Raw genomic sequence first — 19,015 nt, forward strand, 5'->3', positions numbered from 1 at the left:
GCTTAATCAGAAAGAAGACACTTTTAATTATGCAGCACTCCTTCAGTAGTACACTGGAGAATATTATCATTATTATTCTTAGATTTCATCCACCACAGGAGATGATATATGCACCCTGGAGATTGTCGTCTAAGCAAGCCAGGCCTTGTACTGAGCTTGAACAAACTGAACTGGATCTTGAAACAAACTGAAAATATACACTAAAATCCAAACTATATTTTAATTATTATTGTTGGAAATGTTTTCCTCAGGCTGTCTCCATCTTAGAAAAATAATTCTTGCAGCTGCGTTTTTGAAAAACCTGTTTGCCTGCTGTTGTGTACCCTTTAGGAATGCAGTCAATTTTTAGCTGATCTTTAGCCTTCTGATTTTACATGTAGTCAAGTTAGCAGAGTTAGTTGCATCAGCAGAAATCTTAAAATGAAGTCTTTTGCCTAGGCAGAAGCAAACAGGGCTAAGCATACATAGGACCCTTCAGACTCTAGATGCTGATTCCCGAGTGAAGAACAATGGGTTCTCCATTATTGGTACTTGGGTTTAAGGTCTAATTAGGGTTTCTTTAGTGTTTGCATGTTACCGTAAGAATGGTGCAATAGACTGTTAGTCGTAAAAACTGCCCTTGTTTAATTACAGATTTATCCATATATCAGTAGTCTAAGCGAGGTTGCAATTCTGCTTCCCTCCAGATCACAGTCTCTTAGTCATGCCATATTACACCATAGTTACATCAGTATCCGGTACTCCTGGTGTTAATTAACCCTTTACTCTACAAATAATGACTTCAGAGATCAGCAGCATTTTGATGCTGTCCATTCTGTGGCTGGGCAATAAATCTCTTTACAAAGTCTTCCAGTTTGCATTGTAGTTTCATACAAGTTGTGGATCCATTTGATCCTGAAAATCTCACTGATTTCAGTTGCTATTAAAATGCATTTTTGCATTATCATGGCATACGTGTTGGTTCTTTTGGAGACGATGGAGAAGTCAGAAAATAAACACTGGCTTTGAGTTGGACACCTGTGGAAAGGGAACGCAGGACAGATAGTGGCTTTACCTGTAATTGCAGCAGCAGGAAGCTCAGGCACTGTGCTATCATTGATTTTTCATCTGTCTCTTGATTTTCATGTCTTATGCATCCCCCATTAAGAAATAGATAATGATGGAGTAAAGATTGGCAAAAGAATGGATATTATCTGAGCAATGCTCTCCAGTTCCAAAATACTTGTAAAAGTAAACAGAGAGTCTTGAAAGATCAATGTGAGGCAAGGTTATCTAGCTTCTTCCATCTGACTCGATGTCTTACTTAACAAGGTATTGGATGATTTTATCTATTGGGCACATCCTTGTGAGGGGAGGAGTATGAATTAACCCTGAGGTAAAATGGAGAGGAGTTGACTCTGTCATTACTTTTCTAAATAGGCAACCCTTTGTCCTTTCTCCTGGTTGAGTCAGGAGAGCAGAGGGCCAGCAGTGGTTTGGGCAGCTGTTCCATGACAGCCTTGCATGATGCATCCCTTGAAGCTCTGATCAAGGCTGTGGCGGACAGGAGAGTTGTCTTCTTCCCTTCAACAGGAAGAGAATCTCCAGTGAACCAGAGCATACAGGCATGGCTAGAGGTGACCTCGGTTACCAGCAGACTCTCACCCCTCCCAAGAGTCCAAATATTTTCTTCTGATGAAATCAAATCTCTTGGCTCTAGTGAAGGAAACTCTGTACCATTGCCTACACATGTGAGTTTCACTCTTGCTTTCATGCAACCTTTTCACACTGTAGTCATGAGCACTGTGCTCCTGATATCTGTACTCAAATGTGTTCCTGAGCCATCTGTATTCCTCATGCCAGCCATTTGAAAATTGCCATAATTTGTCCACTGTCCTAATGTGATCCACAATGAGCTCAAGGAATAATTAAATGGAGATTTGTGAGTTGCTGCCCACCACCACCACCACCCCCCCCCCTTCCTCTTTGAAGGAACCAGAAAGGCTCATTGAAATAACTCCTCAGAGGCTGGAGTCCTTTCACCAGTTTCTCCTTATTTACAGGCGTATCCTACTCTTAAGAGTGCTTCAAGTACAAAATCAGAATCTAGAATGTCAGTAGCCCTGATACTTCTCAATGTATATATAGGTGAGACTCCCTGATTGGGCAGGCAATCATTACCTCAATCTGGAAGCTCATATTCCAAGAGGCCAACCTCATGGGCCTCATTGAGGTCACTACACTTACCCCGTGTGCAATTTTACGGGCCTGAACTCACCCCACGTGCAATGAAAATTCAGCCCATAATGTTACAGATGCCAAAACAGTCATCATGCACTTGTCGACAGAAAGGGAAGATACCATGTATACCAACGGATACCCTTAACCACACCCAGGTAAAGAGAATCATTTTTGCCACATCTGAGCAGGATCTATTTAAAATCTGTACAGATAACAATTCAACCTAATGTAAAACAGCTGATTTTAAATGAGGGGCTGTTTGCAAGACTCAGAGGATAATTAGTTAGGTTCTGTTTTGCATTAGCATAATTGAAGCAAGTCCAGTAGAATCCAGGACCATGTGATTGAGTCAGCAGTGCGATGCTAACAATCAGAGGCAATAATCTGGTCCCCCAATGTGCAATGAATTTGAAAATGTTGTGCACTGTCTCTTTAAATAAGCAAATAGTATGAGGGGTTATGGACTGCCTTTTAAATAAACAAATCAGCTGAGGGATTTTATACTCTCCTTAAATAAACAAAATGTGTGAGAGATTTTGCAATTTCTGTTTAAGCAAATGGTCTGAGGGACTTTGTAGTGTCTCTTTAAATAAGCAAATAGCACAAGGGATTTTGCACACATGCCAACTTTGAATCCACACAGTGAGCCATTTCCCAACAGTGTCTTGAAGCCTTTGGATATCCTTCACTGGCGTCTGCCTGGAGTGCATCACTTGTGGCTTGGGGCTCTGAGCAGAATAGCATGTTATTGCCAACAATAAGATTTTATGAGAAAAACAGACGGGACAGATTGTAAATGTAATTGGCACAGTATAATTACATTGGTGAAGGAGAAAGTGACATGGAGAGATGGTATTTTTAAATCATAAATCCAATGAATTAGTGGAAGTAACTGGAATTTCCCGGCTCTGGGTTTGTTTGCTTCACAGATACCACAAGCTGTTGCCCAATGTATTCAACATTTATTAAATTGGCAAATTGTCCATTAGCATACCTCAGTAATTTTCCCTACATGGTCATTCTTACTCAAGCCATCCATGAGAAGTAGCACATTAAGGTGCCTTCCTAGACACTATATGGTGGTGGGTGGTTGAGGGTCGGAAGATTTGGGGAACAGGATGGAGGACAATTGGTGGACAAAACGATCCATATTCTGATATTCTTCCTTGAATGAAGTTTTGAAAGCTAAGAGATACTATAAAGATTAAGAGCAAATAGAGAACTTGAACCTCACGACAGCACACTGAGGGACAGATTCTCTTCTGCGTCTCACCTGAGGCAGATTTATCTCCCAGCTTTAAGGTAGAAGAAACAGTGGGGAAACAGTGATGCTGGGTGCCACCTTCTTTGTATGTCACATATACATCCAGAGGTCTCTCCAAGTGGGAGGAGGGTTTGAGGGCACAGTCATGTAGATGGTAAAAAAGACAAGAGCACAGCACCCATCTCATTTTCTTAGGCTTTTGCTTGGCAGAGATTCAACTCTAGCAGTTCTCTCTGTGGGTCTTTATGTCTGCAGAGGGACAAGGGGGTAGGGTGGTCACTTTACCTGTTGAGAGGACCTGGAGTATGGGCTTCCCTCAGATTTGACCAAAACTAATGACAAAATGCTTACCATCTTACCATCTTTCAAAACTGTTTCTTGGCTATAGCTAGCTAGATGAGAAGGTGGCCAGTTACTGGGTGGTAAAGCCTGTTCCAGCAGGTTTCAACCAGGGAGCCTAGGGGAGGATGGGAGAAATCGTACATTGTTGGATATCCATGGAGTGGGAGGCAGAAAAATCAGGGCCAGGGTGGTGGTTTGGGTGAGAGAACATCAGCTGGGGAGGAGAGAAGTAACTTATCACTGAGCAGTATGAGCAGGTCAGGAAGGAACTCGCATGCATCTAGAATTTTCCATAATTTCTGGATGTCTTGAAGCATTTCACAACCAATCAGGTAGTTTTAAAGTTAAAGTTTATTTATTAGTCACAAGTAAGACTTACATTAACACTGCAATGAATTACTGTGAAATTTCCCTAGTCACCTGTTTGGGACAATGCACCAAACCAGCACATCTTTCAGACATGTGGGAGGAAACCAGAGCACCCGGAGGAAATCCCCCTGCAAACACGGAGAGACTGTGCAAACTCCACACAGACAGTTATCCAAGCCGGGAATTGAACCCAGGTCCCTGGCACTGTAAGGCTGCAATGCTAACCATTGTGTCACCATGCTGCCTGCTGTCACTGTGTCGCATTGATAGATACTGATTGAGGATAAATATTGACCGGGGCTCTAAGGAGAACAGGCAGTGGTCATCATTTGGCTTAATTGGCTTTTCTTTATTGGTTAATTAGTTTTATGTTACTACCACTATGCAAACAATGACCTTCCGTGACAGATTGACAGTGTGAGGACTGAAGTATATCATCAGTCCTGGAAACACAATTCTGATTTAAAAACAGGAAATGCTGGAAAATCTCAATAGGTCTGACAGCATCTGTGGGGAAAGAATATAGCGAGCATTTTAAGTCCAAATGACTCTTCGTCACAACGGCTTTGTACCCTTACGGCCTTACCTAAACGAATTTCGGGCCCGACGTGATGCTGAACTCTTCTTCTGCCGCCTTTGTCTCCATGCTCACTTCTTTGGGCAGGAATCCTCCCCCTGTTCAGCAGATCCTTTCACCCACCTCCACCCGGACCCTTCCCTCTGGCCTGTTACCTGCTTTTGATCTTTTCATCGAGAGCTGTCAATGTGACATTGGCCATCTCAATTTCTCCGCTCCTCTCAATCACCCTAACTTGTCTCCTTCTGAAATTGCTGTACTTCGCTCTCTTAGGATCAACCCTGACCTTGTCATCAAACCCGTCGACAAGGGTGGTGATGCTAATGTTGTCTGGCATATTGACCTCTACCTCGCAGATGCTGAGCGCCAATTCTCAGACGCTTCCTCCTACCTCCCACTGGGCCATGACCTGACCACCGAACATCATGCCTTTGTTTCTGAGCTCTGTCTAAAAGTCATCTAGACTTGAAGGGTTGGCTGTCCCACAGATGCTGTCAGACCCACTGAGATTTTCCAGCATTTTCTGTTTTTGTTTCCGATTCCAGCATGTGCTGTCTTTTGTTTTTTACCATTTCGGTTTAACTTGTTAAGTTCCCCTTTGGAGGTTGTTTTTTGTTATGGTGAACTATCAGGGCCTGCCATCCCCTTTATTAGTTTATTTTGCTGATTAATTGTTTTATTATTAAAAGAGAATATAAATAGAGGACAATTGAGACACTGAGGTTGGGATTTTATGGCCTTGCTCAGGCAAGATCATAAAACCTGCATGGGGCCAAGAGACATTTCCATTCTGGGAGCCTCTGAACAAAGCCAATAAACCCTCACAGTAAGGAAAAGCTCTAACTGGCAGGCTTCAGTTTAACCCTTTATCTGAAAGACAAGACCTCCAATCAAATGTTTCACCAGTACTGATGTTTGTATTGTGTTGAATGCCACCCTGGATTTTGTGTTCAAATCCAAGGAGTGGATATATCAACCTTCTCTCTCTGATAAGAGTGTAGCGACAGAGCCACAGTGACAATAGATTCAAAGATGGAAATGGACATTTTTCTGAAGTACAAGTGGTCAAATTTGTGCACAGAGGAAGTGGGGTGAGACTAACTGAAAAACAAAAGAAGGCTTCTTGGCTTTATGGAAATACTGTGTACCTGAAATCCTATTTTCTAAATACAGCACTATAGCTTTCCTTGGCCTGTTCCCAAACTCTAATGAATAGCATGTCACTGTACCTTCAAATTTTGTTAAAGATATAAAGTTTGTTTATTTGTCACAAGGAGGCTTACATTCTCACTGCAGAGAAGTTACTGTGAAAATCACAGAATCATAAAATAGCTGCAGTGCAGAAGGAGGCCACTTGGCCCATCGGGCCTGCATGGACAACAAACCCACCCAGGCCCTATCCCATAACCCTATTTACCCTGCTATCCCCTTGACACTAAGGTGTAATTTAGCATGACCAATCAATCTAACCAGCATGTCTTTCGGACTGTGGGAGGAAACTGGAGCACCTGAAGGAAACCCACACAGACACGGGGAAAATGTACAAACTCCACATAGACTGTGATCCAAGACCGGAATTGAACCTGGGACCCTGACGCTGTGAGACAGGAGTGCTAACCAGTGTGCCACTGTGCTGCCTTCTAAAATCCCCTTAGTTAAATCAGTTAATTACTATGTGACTGCAGTTCAGAATAAACTTTGTTGATGAGAATACTATGATTATATCTTTTTTGAAAAAAGGCATGTTCAGCTTTTACTCTAATTAAAAGCAACACGTTTAAACAAGAGCAAGGGATTTGATAGGTGTGTAATGGTGATTCATTGTCACTGGAAAACAGTGCTTGGTACTTCAATCAGCGTGTACTTGGTTTTTCAGAGAATACGAGATCTAGAAGATAAAACTGATGTTCAGAAACGGCAAATTAAGGATCTAGAGGAAAAGGTGAGTGGCCATTTTGTTTACCCAGAGACAGACACTCATGCAACAGTGGGCTAAAAATCACCCCAACATGTCAGGAATTCAGTCAGGGAACGCAATGAGCCCATCTGGACATTTTGATCATTATCAACAGACAATCCTATAGGACTTGCTGACCTCTGCATTTGAATTCAGGACGCATGTTTCTTACAAGTAATAATCTGTGCTCAGTTACCCTTCAGTGCCCCAGAATTGAAGAACTGCACTTTAATAGCAACAAGAAACACATCATCAGTTGCAAGGAGTAAAACAAACCCATCAAAGGTGTGAAAATAGATACATCTTCAACAGTGTTCTAATTATCTAACATTAGTATCTTTGCCCAGCAATTGTTAAATAATGTTCTAATATTCCCTGAACATTTAATCTAACTGTAGAAAGGAAAGTATGCAGTACTTTTGAATGAGAATAGTGTCATACTGTTATGCAGTGTTTGTAACATTTATTCCACGCATGCTTCTTGCATCATAACACTACTTGTTCTAAACATGTTGCTCTTCTTCTGTCTTTCCATTTTCTTTTCCGTTTCCAGTTTCTGTTTTTATTTCTGTTTTTCTCCCTTGCCTTTATCCTTTGGCCTTGATGTCAATGAGACTTCCCAATAAAGGTAAGTGAATCTACAATAAGTCCTTCTGTTGATATTCGATGGATGAACAACTGTAAGAATGAACTGAATTTTACATGTTTGTCCTACCTACATACATTCATTCAGACTCCCTAATGCGGTACAGTGGTTAGCACGCAAACCTCACAGCACCAGGGACCTAGGTTCGATTCCAACCTTGGGTGACTGTCTGTGTGGAGTTTGTATACTCTCCCTTGTCTGCGTGGGTTTCCTCCAGGTGATCCGATTTCCTCACACACTCTAAAGATGTACAGGTTAGGTGGATTGGTCATGCTAAATTACCCTTTAGTGTCCCAAGATGTGTAGGTTGGGGGGATTAGCCATGTAAATGGGTGGGGGTTACAGGGATAAGGCCTGGGTAAGATACTCTGTCAGAAAGTAGGTGCAGACTGGATGAGCTAAATGCCCTCTTCTGCACTGTAGGAATTCTGTGAATCCCCATTCAGGTATATAGGCAGGCTCTGAGTTCTTTGGCCTTTTCACAATGCTATGTTCCATCTTGTTAAAATTAGCTTGAGCATCTGGATAACCAATGTTTGATTCCTTGAGGTGGAGATATGTTCTCTGCTACCTACACCAGGTAGCATTGAAGAAGCAGAGAGCCTACATAAAACCACAAAAGTTCAAAGCTCCATCCAATTCCTCATCTTGGCAATTGCAATGGATCGTTGACTAAAATTATCATTACAATTATAGCGAAGCTTTAGGAACATTCATTTTTGAAATAATAATATTGTTTTCACTGACTGCTTCAAAAAGACCTGTGGTTCAAGAACAGGTTAGGAGCAGAATTGAAGGTTTGAGATAACAGTAGATGGAAATAATAGAATTCAAGAATATAGTACTCCTCGTGACATTGGGAATGTGACTGGGAAATTAAAGCAGCCAGCCAGGGTTCAGGTCACCATGGCAATTCTGAACATGCTTGAGCTTTATTTCATTACCTTGGGGAATTTAGAACAATTTTGCAGACTTTTCCCTTGGTCTGAGTCCATAGTGATTGATATTGTGGTCTATGCAGGATATAGGCTTGATGCCAGATGTCCTCCTCTCATTCCACAATTTTGATGATGCCTGAGTTATAAAATCCATTGCCAGACACCACAAAAATTGACCTTTTTGAAATATCCCAAGTTGTGTAAAATACTAATCAAGAAGATATAGAATTGGATTTTTTACCTGCATATTGGTCTCCCAGCTTTAGGTTCTGACGTGCTCAGGCAGAGACTTAAAAACCAAGACATCTTTTGGCACTGGTTGCTGGGAACAATAAATATAAAAGTGTTGAAATGAAAGATACCCATCATCTGATGATTGAATGCAAGTCAAATGCAAATTTGGTGAGCTTTCTGATGTCTAAAGGGAATCTTTATTTTTACACCTTCATAGAAATAATCGAATAAAGGGACTTTGGACCTGAATGGTGTTGTTTTTATCCAATGTTCCTCCAGCTCTGTTCTGAAGAAGCTCTCTCACTGCTCTGCATCGTGTACAGCAATTGCCTCTCAGTACTTCCACCAAGAGGCCATTTTCCACATGCAATCTCTGACTGGTGTCGGACTGGCTATGAAGTGTATCAAAGTTCAAGACACCAGAGTTTCAGCAGGTTATTGGAATAGCATTGTTCCAATTGCTGTACAAGATTGAGCATCAGATCAAGCACAAGGTGGGGTGCAGTGCCTGATCTTGTCAGCTTGGATCTTGTTTGTTTCCCTTGTGGGGACTGTGAACTGAATTGAATTGAAAGTTGAATTTGGTGTTTGGAGCAAGCAAGGAGATGGATTTGGGTCTGCCCAGTTGTCTCTGAGTATTGGCTTTGTAACTTTAAGAATGGAGTAAAAACGTTTGTTTAACAAATGAGAGAGGTGGAAAGTCTGATGATTTTCGCCTCCATGATTGTCGTACTGTGGTTTCCCATTTGACCCCCAGCAGAGATCAGCTAACATGATACAGACCAGAGATAAACTTGTGGTTCCTTCATGATCCATATGGCTTAGTCTCAAGTATTTTATCTCTAAGTCATTGGAATGTCTTTCTGGAGATCTGGGAGGTTGGTATTTGTGAATATAGGATTCTAATTATGTGGAAAAGATATCTTTTTTCAATGTTCTTCGTGTAATTGAAGAAAAGTATCACAAGAGCCCAGTTGATTCTTTGCATCTTTTCTTGCTCATATTTTAAATGGCAGCAGATAAAGATTGTCTGGGATTTTTGGCTAACCAGTATAGAACATTTCTGTTGCCCTTGTGTGAATTGAAACTTAACAGAGTTTAGCTATCAAAGGATGGCTAATTTACTGCAAACTGTAGTCAACTTTAGTCAAAGGCTGTTGTTGCTAGCACAATAAAGCATTTTTTTTATTCTTTCATGGGATGTAGGTGTCACTAGCAAGACTGACATTTGTTACCTATCCTAATTGCACTTGAACTGACTGACTTGGCTTGCTAGGCCATTTCATGGGGTAGCTGAGAGTCAACCACCTTGCGGTGGGTCTGGAGTCACATGGAGGCTAGATTAGATAAGGATGGCAGATTTCCTTCCCTAAAGGTCATTAGTGAAGTAGATGGGTTTTTTAAACAATTGATGATGGTTACCACGGTCACCAATACTGAGACTGGCTTTATATTCCAGATTTATTAACTGGATCAAAATTCCAGCAGTTGCCTGGACAGGATTAGACTGCATGTGGGGCAGTACAGTGGCAGAGTGGTTAGCACTGCTGCCTCACACAGCCAGGGACCCAGGTTCAAGTGAGGTCTTGGGTGACTGTGTGGCGTTTATGTGTTCTCTTTGTGTCTGCATGGGTTTCCTCTGGGCACTCCGGTTTCCTCCCATAGTCCAAAGATGTTCACATTAGGTGGATTGGTCATGGTAAAATTGCCCCTCAGTGTCCCAGGATGTATAAATTAGATGGATTATCCATGGTAAATGGTGCAGGGTTACAGGGATGGGGTAGAGGAGAGGGCCTGGGTAAGATACTCTGCCAGAGAGTTGGTGCAGACTCAATGGGCTGAATAGCCCCCTTCTATATTGTAGGGAGTCTATGTTCACAGAGTTTTGGCCTGGACATCTGAATTAGTAGTCTAGCGATATTAACCTGCACAACTTTTTCCCTCTAAATGTTCAATGTAGTAAAATAAGAATAGTCTCTTTTAGATTGAATTTTATTCTTGTGGAGGATAGAAAATATCTTAAAGATGCACTTTCTTACACCAGTAGGCTATTTTTAAATAATGAATGTGGTACTTTGCCTGTATACAGCAGACAAGAATTAAAGAGGATCTTTGTGAAATTTCACCACTAGAAGATATGGCTAATTACATAGTTTTTTAGTACATCTTTGTTCAACTGGATTGTCCAGAATACCACCATGGTGATGAGATTACTGGGATAGTGTTATTTCCGCTGTACATCTTATTGTAATGCCAGGGAGAATTAAGCTACCAATTTTTCTATCAAACTTGGGCAGAATTTTAACACAGAAAAGTGGATGCTGGGGAGTTGGGGTGGGGTTTAAGCCATGTGACCATTTTAAAGTCTCAAATGTCTGCTTCTCGGTCCCAACTCATCAATTCACCACCCACTCATCCATTTCCACCTTTCAATACGGCCAGAAGATGGGTGGGATTCCACACTGATCTAAAGCTGTAAGCATCATTGTCATTCAGCTTTTCAATTTTAAACATTGCCATCCAGGTTTCCAAGGTGTTTGGTATCTGAACACAGCCTTTTCCTCAAGGCAAGGTGGATTTAGGAGGTGAGGTCTTCACGCTTAACTGGCTGGATCCAGGTGTTGCCTGAGGTGCATCAGTGATCAGGGCAACCTCCCTGATTCCCTCATCCAAGACCTTCACTCTCTCACTCTTGTAGATGGCACCCACTCTTCTCACTCAGATCATTGACACCCCTTCTTCCTGGCTGGACCCCAATTTCAGGTATAGCTGCCAATAAGCCTGGGCCTCTAGGGTAGGTACCGATCACTCATGCCATTAAGATGCTGTGGAGTTTTAATGAATAATGGGCTCCCTCCAAATTTCTGGCCAACCTGTTCCCTTTGAGTCAGGCCAGTAAAAGTTCTGTCCATTGTGTCACATTGAACAGCCAGAATCCCTTTCTCAGGCCACATGCTCCCTACTCTCAATGCATTTTCCAAGGGGGGGTTTTATGCAAACTAGATTACTGATGGATTAGGTGGGGAGTTATCTCTTAAAGTGCAAGCAGTGTACCTTTCTTTATTCCTTCTTCACAAAGTAATGTACAGTAAAAGAAACTTGACTTATTTTAAAAGAATCGTTAACAAAACCTTTTGAGTGTATTAACTCAGTGAATATTAGTTGCTTGCCTTTCGTACTAATCAGATGAGATGTTGGTGCCAACAACCTGGAGTTTCGTAGAATCATAGAGCCCCTACATTGCAGAAGGTGACCATTCGGTTCATTGAGCCTGCACTGACAACAATCCTGCCCAGGCCCCATAATCTCACCTATTAACCCTGCTAGTCTCCCTGATACTAAGGGACAATTTAACATGGCAAATCAACCTGGCCCACACACCTTTGGACTGTGGGAGGAAACAGGAGCACCTGAAGGAAACCCACGCAGACATGGGGAGAATGTATAAAGTCCACACAGTCATCTGAAGCTGCAGTTGAATCCAGGTCCCTGGCATTGTGAGGTAGCGATGCCAACTAATGTGCCATTGTGCCTCCCACAGAAACTTAAGTAACAACATCAAAGGATTAATGTGGGATTTGAACCCAGGATACCTTGCACCATTTCTGGACTGAACCACCCAAAGCAAGAATCCAGGCCCTTATCAGACAAATTTCAAACTCTGGTTAATTCAAATTGGTTAATATACCAGATACACTTGACAAAATTTAGACCCTTTAGGATCAGTGTAGCTTTTCCCTTCCACAAATATAACCATCAGTTCACCATTTCGCCTCTTCGCAATTTAAGTGTTGCAGCCTTGTAGCAACCTCTCTTTCCAAGAGTAGTAAGGAAAGCCCAATTCAAGGAACACTATTCTCTGCTGATAATTAAACCAGCCCTTGTTTCACTGTTATCTATGACCTGTTACCTCTGGATTGAGGAAGGCATTTAGGCAACCATTGCTCCTTTCTTCAGCAATGTAGTTGGGAGGTGATGTGTGGCCACTTGATAGAAATCTATTGTTCTATCTCTATTGTTCTATCTCTGGTAGCCTGATGGAGAGATGTTGTGGTTGGTATGGATTTAACTCAGCATGGGTAAGTAAGCATTCACTGTTGCTGTTTGTTGGAGGCTGTAAATGGTCTTGTGATATTTATTATGATATTAATTCTCCTTAACTGAGAATGTTTCCATCTGATTCCTGGTGGTTTAGAGATAGGGATACAGACAGTTACCTGTTTGCCTGGCAAAAAGTCAAAGTAGGAATTTTTCTTATCCATGTTTCTTACTATACTTACATGCATGGTTTCACTGTCACTTAAGAACGATGGTACAAATGCCTGTCATTTGGACTGGTCTATTCCATGACTTCAGCTTTGAGCCTCTTTGCATTATTCAAACCAAAATTCAACATAAGTAATCCAGATCCCAGGGCTCTATTTCGGACCTTCTTCCCAGCTGGATCCCAATTTCAGGTACAACTGTCAATGAGCCTGGGCCTCTAGGGCAGGATACTGATCACTCATGCCATTGAGTTGGAATGATGCGGGAGCCCCATAAAAAAGCAAGTGGCTCCTAATTGCAGAATTCTTGTTCACATTCCTAGGTTGCCTGATTTTAAGGGCTACCTTTTAAGTATGTGGGCCTGTTTGGGCCATGAGCCAGCACCTAGCATTCTTAACCTGGCTGGCTCCATTGCGGGGATAGGCATGTCCTACTCTCCCACAATTTATATGGAATTAGGCCAGTTATTTAAAGAGTAGTGGTTCACAGCCTCTCAAAAGAGTCATGAGCCCCAGTCTGCAGGTGGTGACCTTTTTAAAAGGTGGATTCAAAAGGTCATTCTTATACTCCCTATAAAAACTATGGCATTTCTCTTCCCGTTGATCCACTATGAACTGTATAGAGCTGTATAATGAACCATACAGTGACAGTAGTATGTGTAAAAAATGCTTTAAAAATAGTCATTCATTCATTCATAACTTTCCACAATGTTAAAAAACTTAATTTCAAGGTAATAAAAGTGTCAATCATCCACACCATTTAAAGTATCAATAACAGAGACACAAGCCCTTGAGAACATTTAACCATGCATAAATAAACATTGTGAAATTTACCACAGAGATCAGATAGGCAGAGCTGTCAATCAAGCAATGTTTTCCCTGGCAAGTAGCTGTTTAAACAAGAATACTGGAAGTCTAAGCTCTCAGTCACTACCCTGTAGTGAAATGATTCATTTTATCATAGTGGAAAATTATGGATGGATTCTATTAAAACTTTTTCGGATATGTCCAACTGTCGTTGTAGGATTCATTGGTCCTATACAGTATATGGTGGGTCAATGGGCATAGACATGCCATAACTTGGCAGAATGGACATGAGGGACCATGGAAAGTGGATGGAGAGGGATATCTTGCCATAACTTCTGTGAAAGGCTTTGAGAAGGGTGGGGGGAGAGGTGGAAGCCATAATACGGCATAGGTGTTGTGAGCTGTTATGGGAGCTGGGTGAAGGATGGATGGGACATGGGGAGTTTACGAGGTTTGAAGGCTTTTGTGTTTTTATCATCACTGGAACAAAGTCATTCTGCATTGAGATGGGCCTTTTACACAGCCTGCCCCCTAATCCCTCTGTGGCTGCTTCTGCCTGCTTTCTGGGATCAGCTGGCCTGACTCCTGTCCAAATTGCTTCTTCCTCCACCACAAGGTGATCCTGCCTTTCCAGGTACTTTCTTCCATGGTTGGCAGGTGCGTGAATTTTCCGAACTCTCTCTACTCACCTCGGTGATGAAAATTCAGTTGCTGAAGTCTGAACGAACCTGATATTTATCCATGTCTGTTGCAGACCTGCTCCTTTCTGTAATTGACATCTCAGACCTGGAGTATCTCATCATATGATTGGAATTGACTTCCACATTGCCAATGAAAGCTCAAGTAAATCTGAAGAGTCAGAATAAGGGCCATGCGTGTGATGTTTGTGTCAAGAAAGCTTAATGTTGGCTTTGTGTCTGATGTGCTCTCATTGAATTTCTCCAAATGGCATCAATACAATGCTATCATTATGAGAAATGTTTTTTGCATTTTTTTGCAGGGTGCCGAATGGTTAAAATGCTTCCAAGTCAGTGAAGAGTTGATCTTGAATCATCCCATTTCTGGGACGAACGGAAGTGAAGGAGTGCAGCCAAGATTATGCCTGAAGTTGTCTGCCTTCTTTGCCAGAACCATTATCCAAGATTTATTTTGCTCAACTCTCCCTCCTGAAGAAAGTTGCAAGCTCCAGTACCTGCTGCATTTAACTGCAACTGCATCGCAAATCAAGAGTATTTTGAAGCAAAATAATACCACATTAATGGCAACGATACACTAAAAGAAGTGTCTTAGACATAGAACCAAAGTGAAGAAAAACGGCTTATCCCTGCTGTGCAGGGGAACACTGAACTAACAAACTATCACTGCATTCAGGACTAAAAGGTGGAAAAATCACAAAGGAAATAACTTATGATTACAAATTTGTAATCAGATTTCTCAGAGAAAAACCTACTAGCAGTGAAGAAGAGCAGAACTGAAACCATACAGGGTTAAAGGACATTAAATAGATTTACAGGGAACCTATTTATTTCTTCAGCAATGGTAACACGGATGAGGGCATTTCTTGACCAAGGGAAAGGTAATATGTTTTTTAGTAGGAAGGGAAGACTGCGGGAAATTTGGGGATTATACCTCTGAGGAGAAGCTAGTCGCTCATCAGGAGACGCATGCCTGAAGACTCAGACGTTGAGGAGCTGTGGTAACATGTATGTGGACTGTTGTGTACGTTTACGATGATTCAAGATCTGTCGATCTAAGTCCTTCTTTCATAGCTGTGAATATGTTAACTCATTCGTCATTACTTGTTCCCCACTTTCAAGCAAAGCTGGGCCTGACTGCCAGATTGACCATCACTGGTAAGATAGTGCAGTAATGCTCTTCACTACATTACAGATGACTTAAAAGGTAAGTTGCCAAGGTCTTCATGATGTTTTTCCAGTCGAGTTGCTTCCTTTCTAATATTTCTGAAGAATATATACTTAACATTGTCAGTGCAGGCAACTTTCTGCATTATTGGTTAGTGGACAATGTGCTTAACACCTACAGCTACCTCTGCTGCTGTGTAAACTTGCACATGATGAGCTTACAATTGGTTGAAAAGTAAGCTAACTCTACTTTGATCTTCCAACGCACTCTCCAATTCATCTGTTTTTATTTTCCCCACTCAGAACCGATGAGCCCATTAATTTGAGCTATTTGCTTCGCTACGGTTTTGCCACACTTTTGTTTTTACACTTCTTTTAGTATGGAAAAGATTTCTAGTTCAGAAAGCAGAGATCCTGAGCAGGATCCACCCATGTGTATGTTGTCATAGGATGACATTTACACACAAATTGAATAGTTTGATGAGGTAGAATTTATAGATGTCGGGAAGAGAAGCTGTCATGGAAACCCTGGTGGCTTGAATAGGTGGGGAATAGAATATTAAGAATGGATACATGATCAGGAAACCACACAGGTATGGTTAAAGTTATACTTTAACTATTGTGAGCAATGCAATGAATGAAATGACTTTGTCCCTAATTTATTTGAGAGATTTCATGAAGGCATGATGATTATGGAAATGAAAGGCATGCTTTATGGAGCAATCCTGGATCCTATTACAAGTGGAGGTCTCCTCTCTCCTTCCTGAAACTTTTTATTAAACTTCTTTTCATTTTGAGATTTCCTTTCTTGAATCTTATTTTTTCGGTGCTTATTGTCTTTCTAATCTCTCTTCAGCCTGCTTTGATTTGCTTTTGTATTTTCTGTTTTCTTATTATACCAAGGGCTGTTGACTCAGTTCATAAACGAACTAGGCCTTAAATCAAAGTATTTCTTGTGCACAACAAGATTGAATAGCTTGAAAATGGGAGTGAAGAAACACTTGGTCAGACCTTGGCTATGGTTATATGTATGCCCAGAGTCCGAGAGCTGCCTGAGATTAAACAACCAACTGTAACGTACTTGCTCATTGCTGCCACCATCTCTAAATTCTTATGATGATAGTGGGTTCTACTTCAGCCTCTGGGCATTGAGAGAGAAAGGGAAAAGAGTGCTCAAGTCTGAAAATGTACATTAACACATTGATAAAGCATCTTTTTTTAATACTTCTAAATCTGACCCAGACAGCCTCAAGATGCACAACTCTGAGCAATTCCATACATGGTCTCACATTCCCAGCTGACCAAATCTCTTTGGTAGCAATACCAGAGCATCCATATGCTTGCTATTACAGAAAGTATAAGGTTTGTCTGTTTCAGGTTGCCATAGAGGCTGGTGTGAAGAGGTTGACATGACCTTGACAGAGTCAGCAATCTTGGTGTGGGGGATGGAGACAGTTCATTTGCTAATATTTTGCTAGTCCTTGCGATGTGCTTCGGTGTCAGGGAAGGAAGTCCCAGCACGTCATGTACTTTTGCATTCTAGCAAAAAGGGAGAGGGGAAATGTTCCACATGAATGTTTGCATTAAATAGTTGCACACAAAACCAACATAAGGAAAGACTTACATTTCTATAGACTGTTGCCAAAGTGCTTTATAACTGTTGGAGCACTTTTGAAGTGTGGTCACGATTGTGATGTAGAGAAACTTGGCAACTAATTTGCACACAGCAAAATCACTTAAACAGGAGTGAGATAACGACCAGATGGCCTGTTTAAGTCATTGCTCAAGGGATAAATATTGGCTAGGATACTGGGGCGATCTTGCTTTTTATTCTTCGAACAGTGCAATATCCTTCTGGGGCAACAGATGGGGACTTGGTTTCACCACTCATCTGATAGATGGCACTTTCAACAATGCCACACTCCGGTGATTTCAAAACATTATTTGATGAAGAGCAGTGGAGTGCTCCTGATATGCTGACAAACATTTGTCCCTCGACCAACAACTAAAGCAGATCATCTAGTCATGATCCTATTACTGTCTGTGGAGCTTGTTTTGTGCAAATCGGCTGCTGTGTTTTCAACATTACAACAGTAAATCCAGTTAAAAAATCCAGCTGGAAAGCAGAGTGGGGCATCCTGAGACTGTGAATGGTGCTACAAAAATGCAAGTTTTTTCTGTTACAAGTAACTCTGCATCTGTTTTATCTTCTATCATTGGTGGCTGGTGGTGCACCGCTTCAATGTTTTAATTTTGTAATTAATGCTTTTGTTGTTATAATGGCTGAAATTGAATATCTGTGATGAAGCAAAAGCATGAGCGGAACAGTTGAGAAAGTTGATTTGATTTTTTTTTAACGACTAACTGCAGTCAACAACAGCATACCTGATGATCCAGGGTGTTATTGGAAGAACACGGGAAAATGAAGTATCATCAGGGCAGCATGTTTTTCATTTCTTTTGAATATTTAACAAGAATAAATATTGGAGATGAGAAAATAGGCCCTTCAATTGGATGCAGAAACTAGAGGCTGGAGAGCATCTGATGAAGCCTCCAGCCAAGGTTGGCACCCATAAGTGAAGGAAGAAATGGTAGAAAACTCAAGAAGAAAGGAAGCATGATTTCTTCCTTTGAATGTCTCACTGCCGCATCTTGGAGTTAAAGCTCAGCTCCCGAAACCATTAGCAATTCAAACAGAACCTTCAGAATTTATCACCCCCTGATTTCTTCCCACCAACAAGTACTTCCATTCACGAATGAGTTAATAAATTCAGCAGGAGTTGGGTGAATGATGAAAACTTGAATTCAGACATTATTTTGCAAAAACCCAACTAAGTAATTAAAAATGATAGCTTGCAGAAACTCTACCACAGATCTCTTGAATAACATCCGAGGGGTCTGCGATCGGATGTAACAAAATGTATTAATGTGTAGAGGAATATTAACGCCATGTTATGTTTATGAACGGTTATTTTTTTAATTTATTATCAGGACACTATTTAAACAAGTATTTAGTTGGAGTTTGTATAAAGAAATAAATGAGTTTTTCCTATACTCTTGCATTAATCTGACTTTTTTTTAAACCCTGTTATGTTTTCTGGGAGTTTCCTATGTTTGTGCGCATGTGTTTGAGTTTAAGTTTGTTTACTATTGTCACAAGTAAGCTTACATTAACACTGCAATGAAGTTACTGTGGAAATCCCCTAGTCGTCACACTCCAGCATCTGTTTGGGTACACAGAGGGAGAATTTAGCGTGGCTGGTGCATCTAATAGCACACCTTTCGGACTGTGGGAAGAAACCAGTTTATCCGAAGTAAACCCACACAGACATGGGGAGAATCTGCAGGCTCCACACAGGCAATGACCAAAGCTGGGAATTGAAGCCAGGTCCCTGGTGCTGTGAGGCAGCAATGCTAACCACTGTGCTGCCCAACTGGCAATCTTTCACAGATTTTTCTGTCAAGGATTGAGATTATGGGGGAAGGGGGTTGTGAATGTTTAACCAGAGCGCACACTCAGTGAATAAAGTAACT

At 41.3% G+C, this 19,015-nt stretch overlaps 1 protein-coding gene across 1 annotated transcript in view; it reads left to right on the plus strand.

Annotated features, from left to right (window-relative positions):
* The window catches only part of LOC145351944 (janus kinase and microtubule-interacting protein 2-like), a 246,928-nt gene extending 228,414 nt beyond the window's left edge, over window positions 1-18,514 (plus strand). The window contains 3 exon segments of the mRNA XM_080201752.1: window positions 6,649-6,714; window positions 14,620-14,744; window positions 14,746-18,514. Coding sequence (XP_080057878.1) covers window positions 6,649-6,714; window positions 14,620-14,744; window positions 14,746-14,824 — 270 coding nt within the window. The 3' untranslated portion in view covers window positions 14,825-18,514.
* The last annotated feature ends 501 nt before the right edge of the window (window positions 18,515-19,015 follow it).

This window comes from Carcharhinus amblyrhynchos, chromosome 13, assembly GCF_965287045.1.
Source record: "Carcharhinus amblyrhynchos chromosome 13, sCarAmb.v2.hapA, whole genome shotgun sequence".
NCBI lineage: Eukaryota > Metazoa > Chordata > Chondrichthyes > Carcharhiniformes > Carcharhinidae > Carcharhinus > Carcharhinus amblyrhynchos.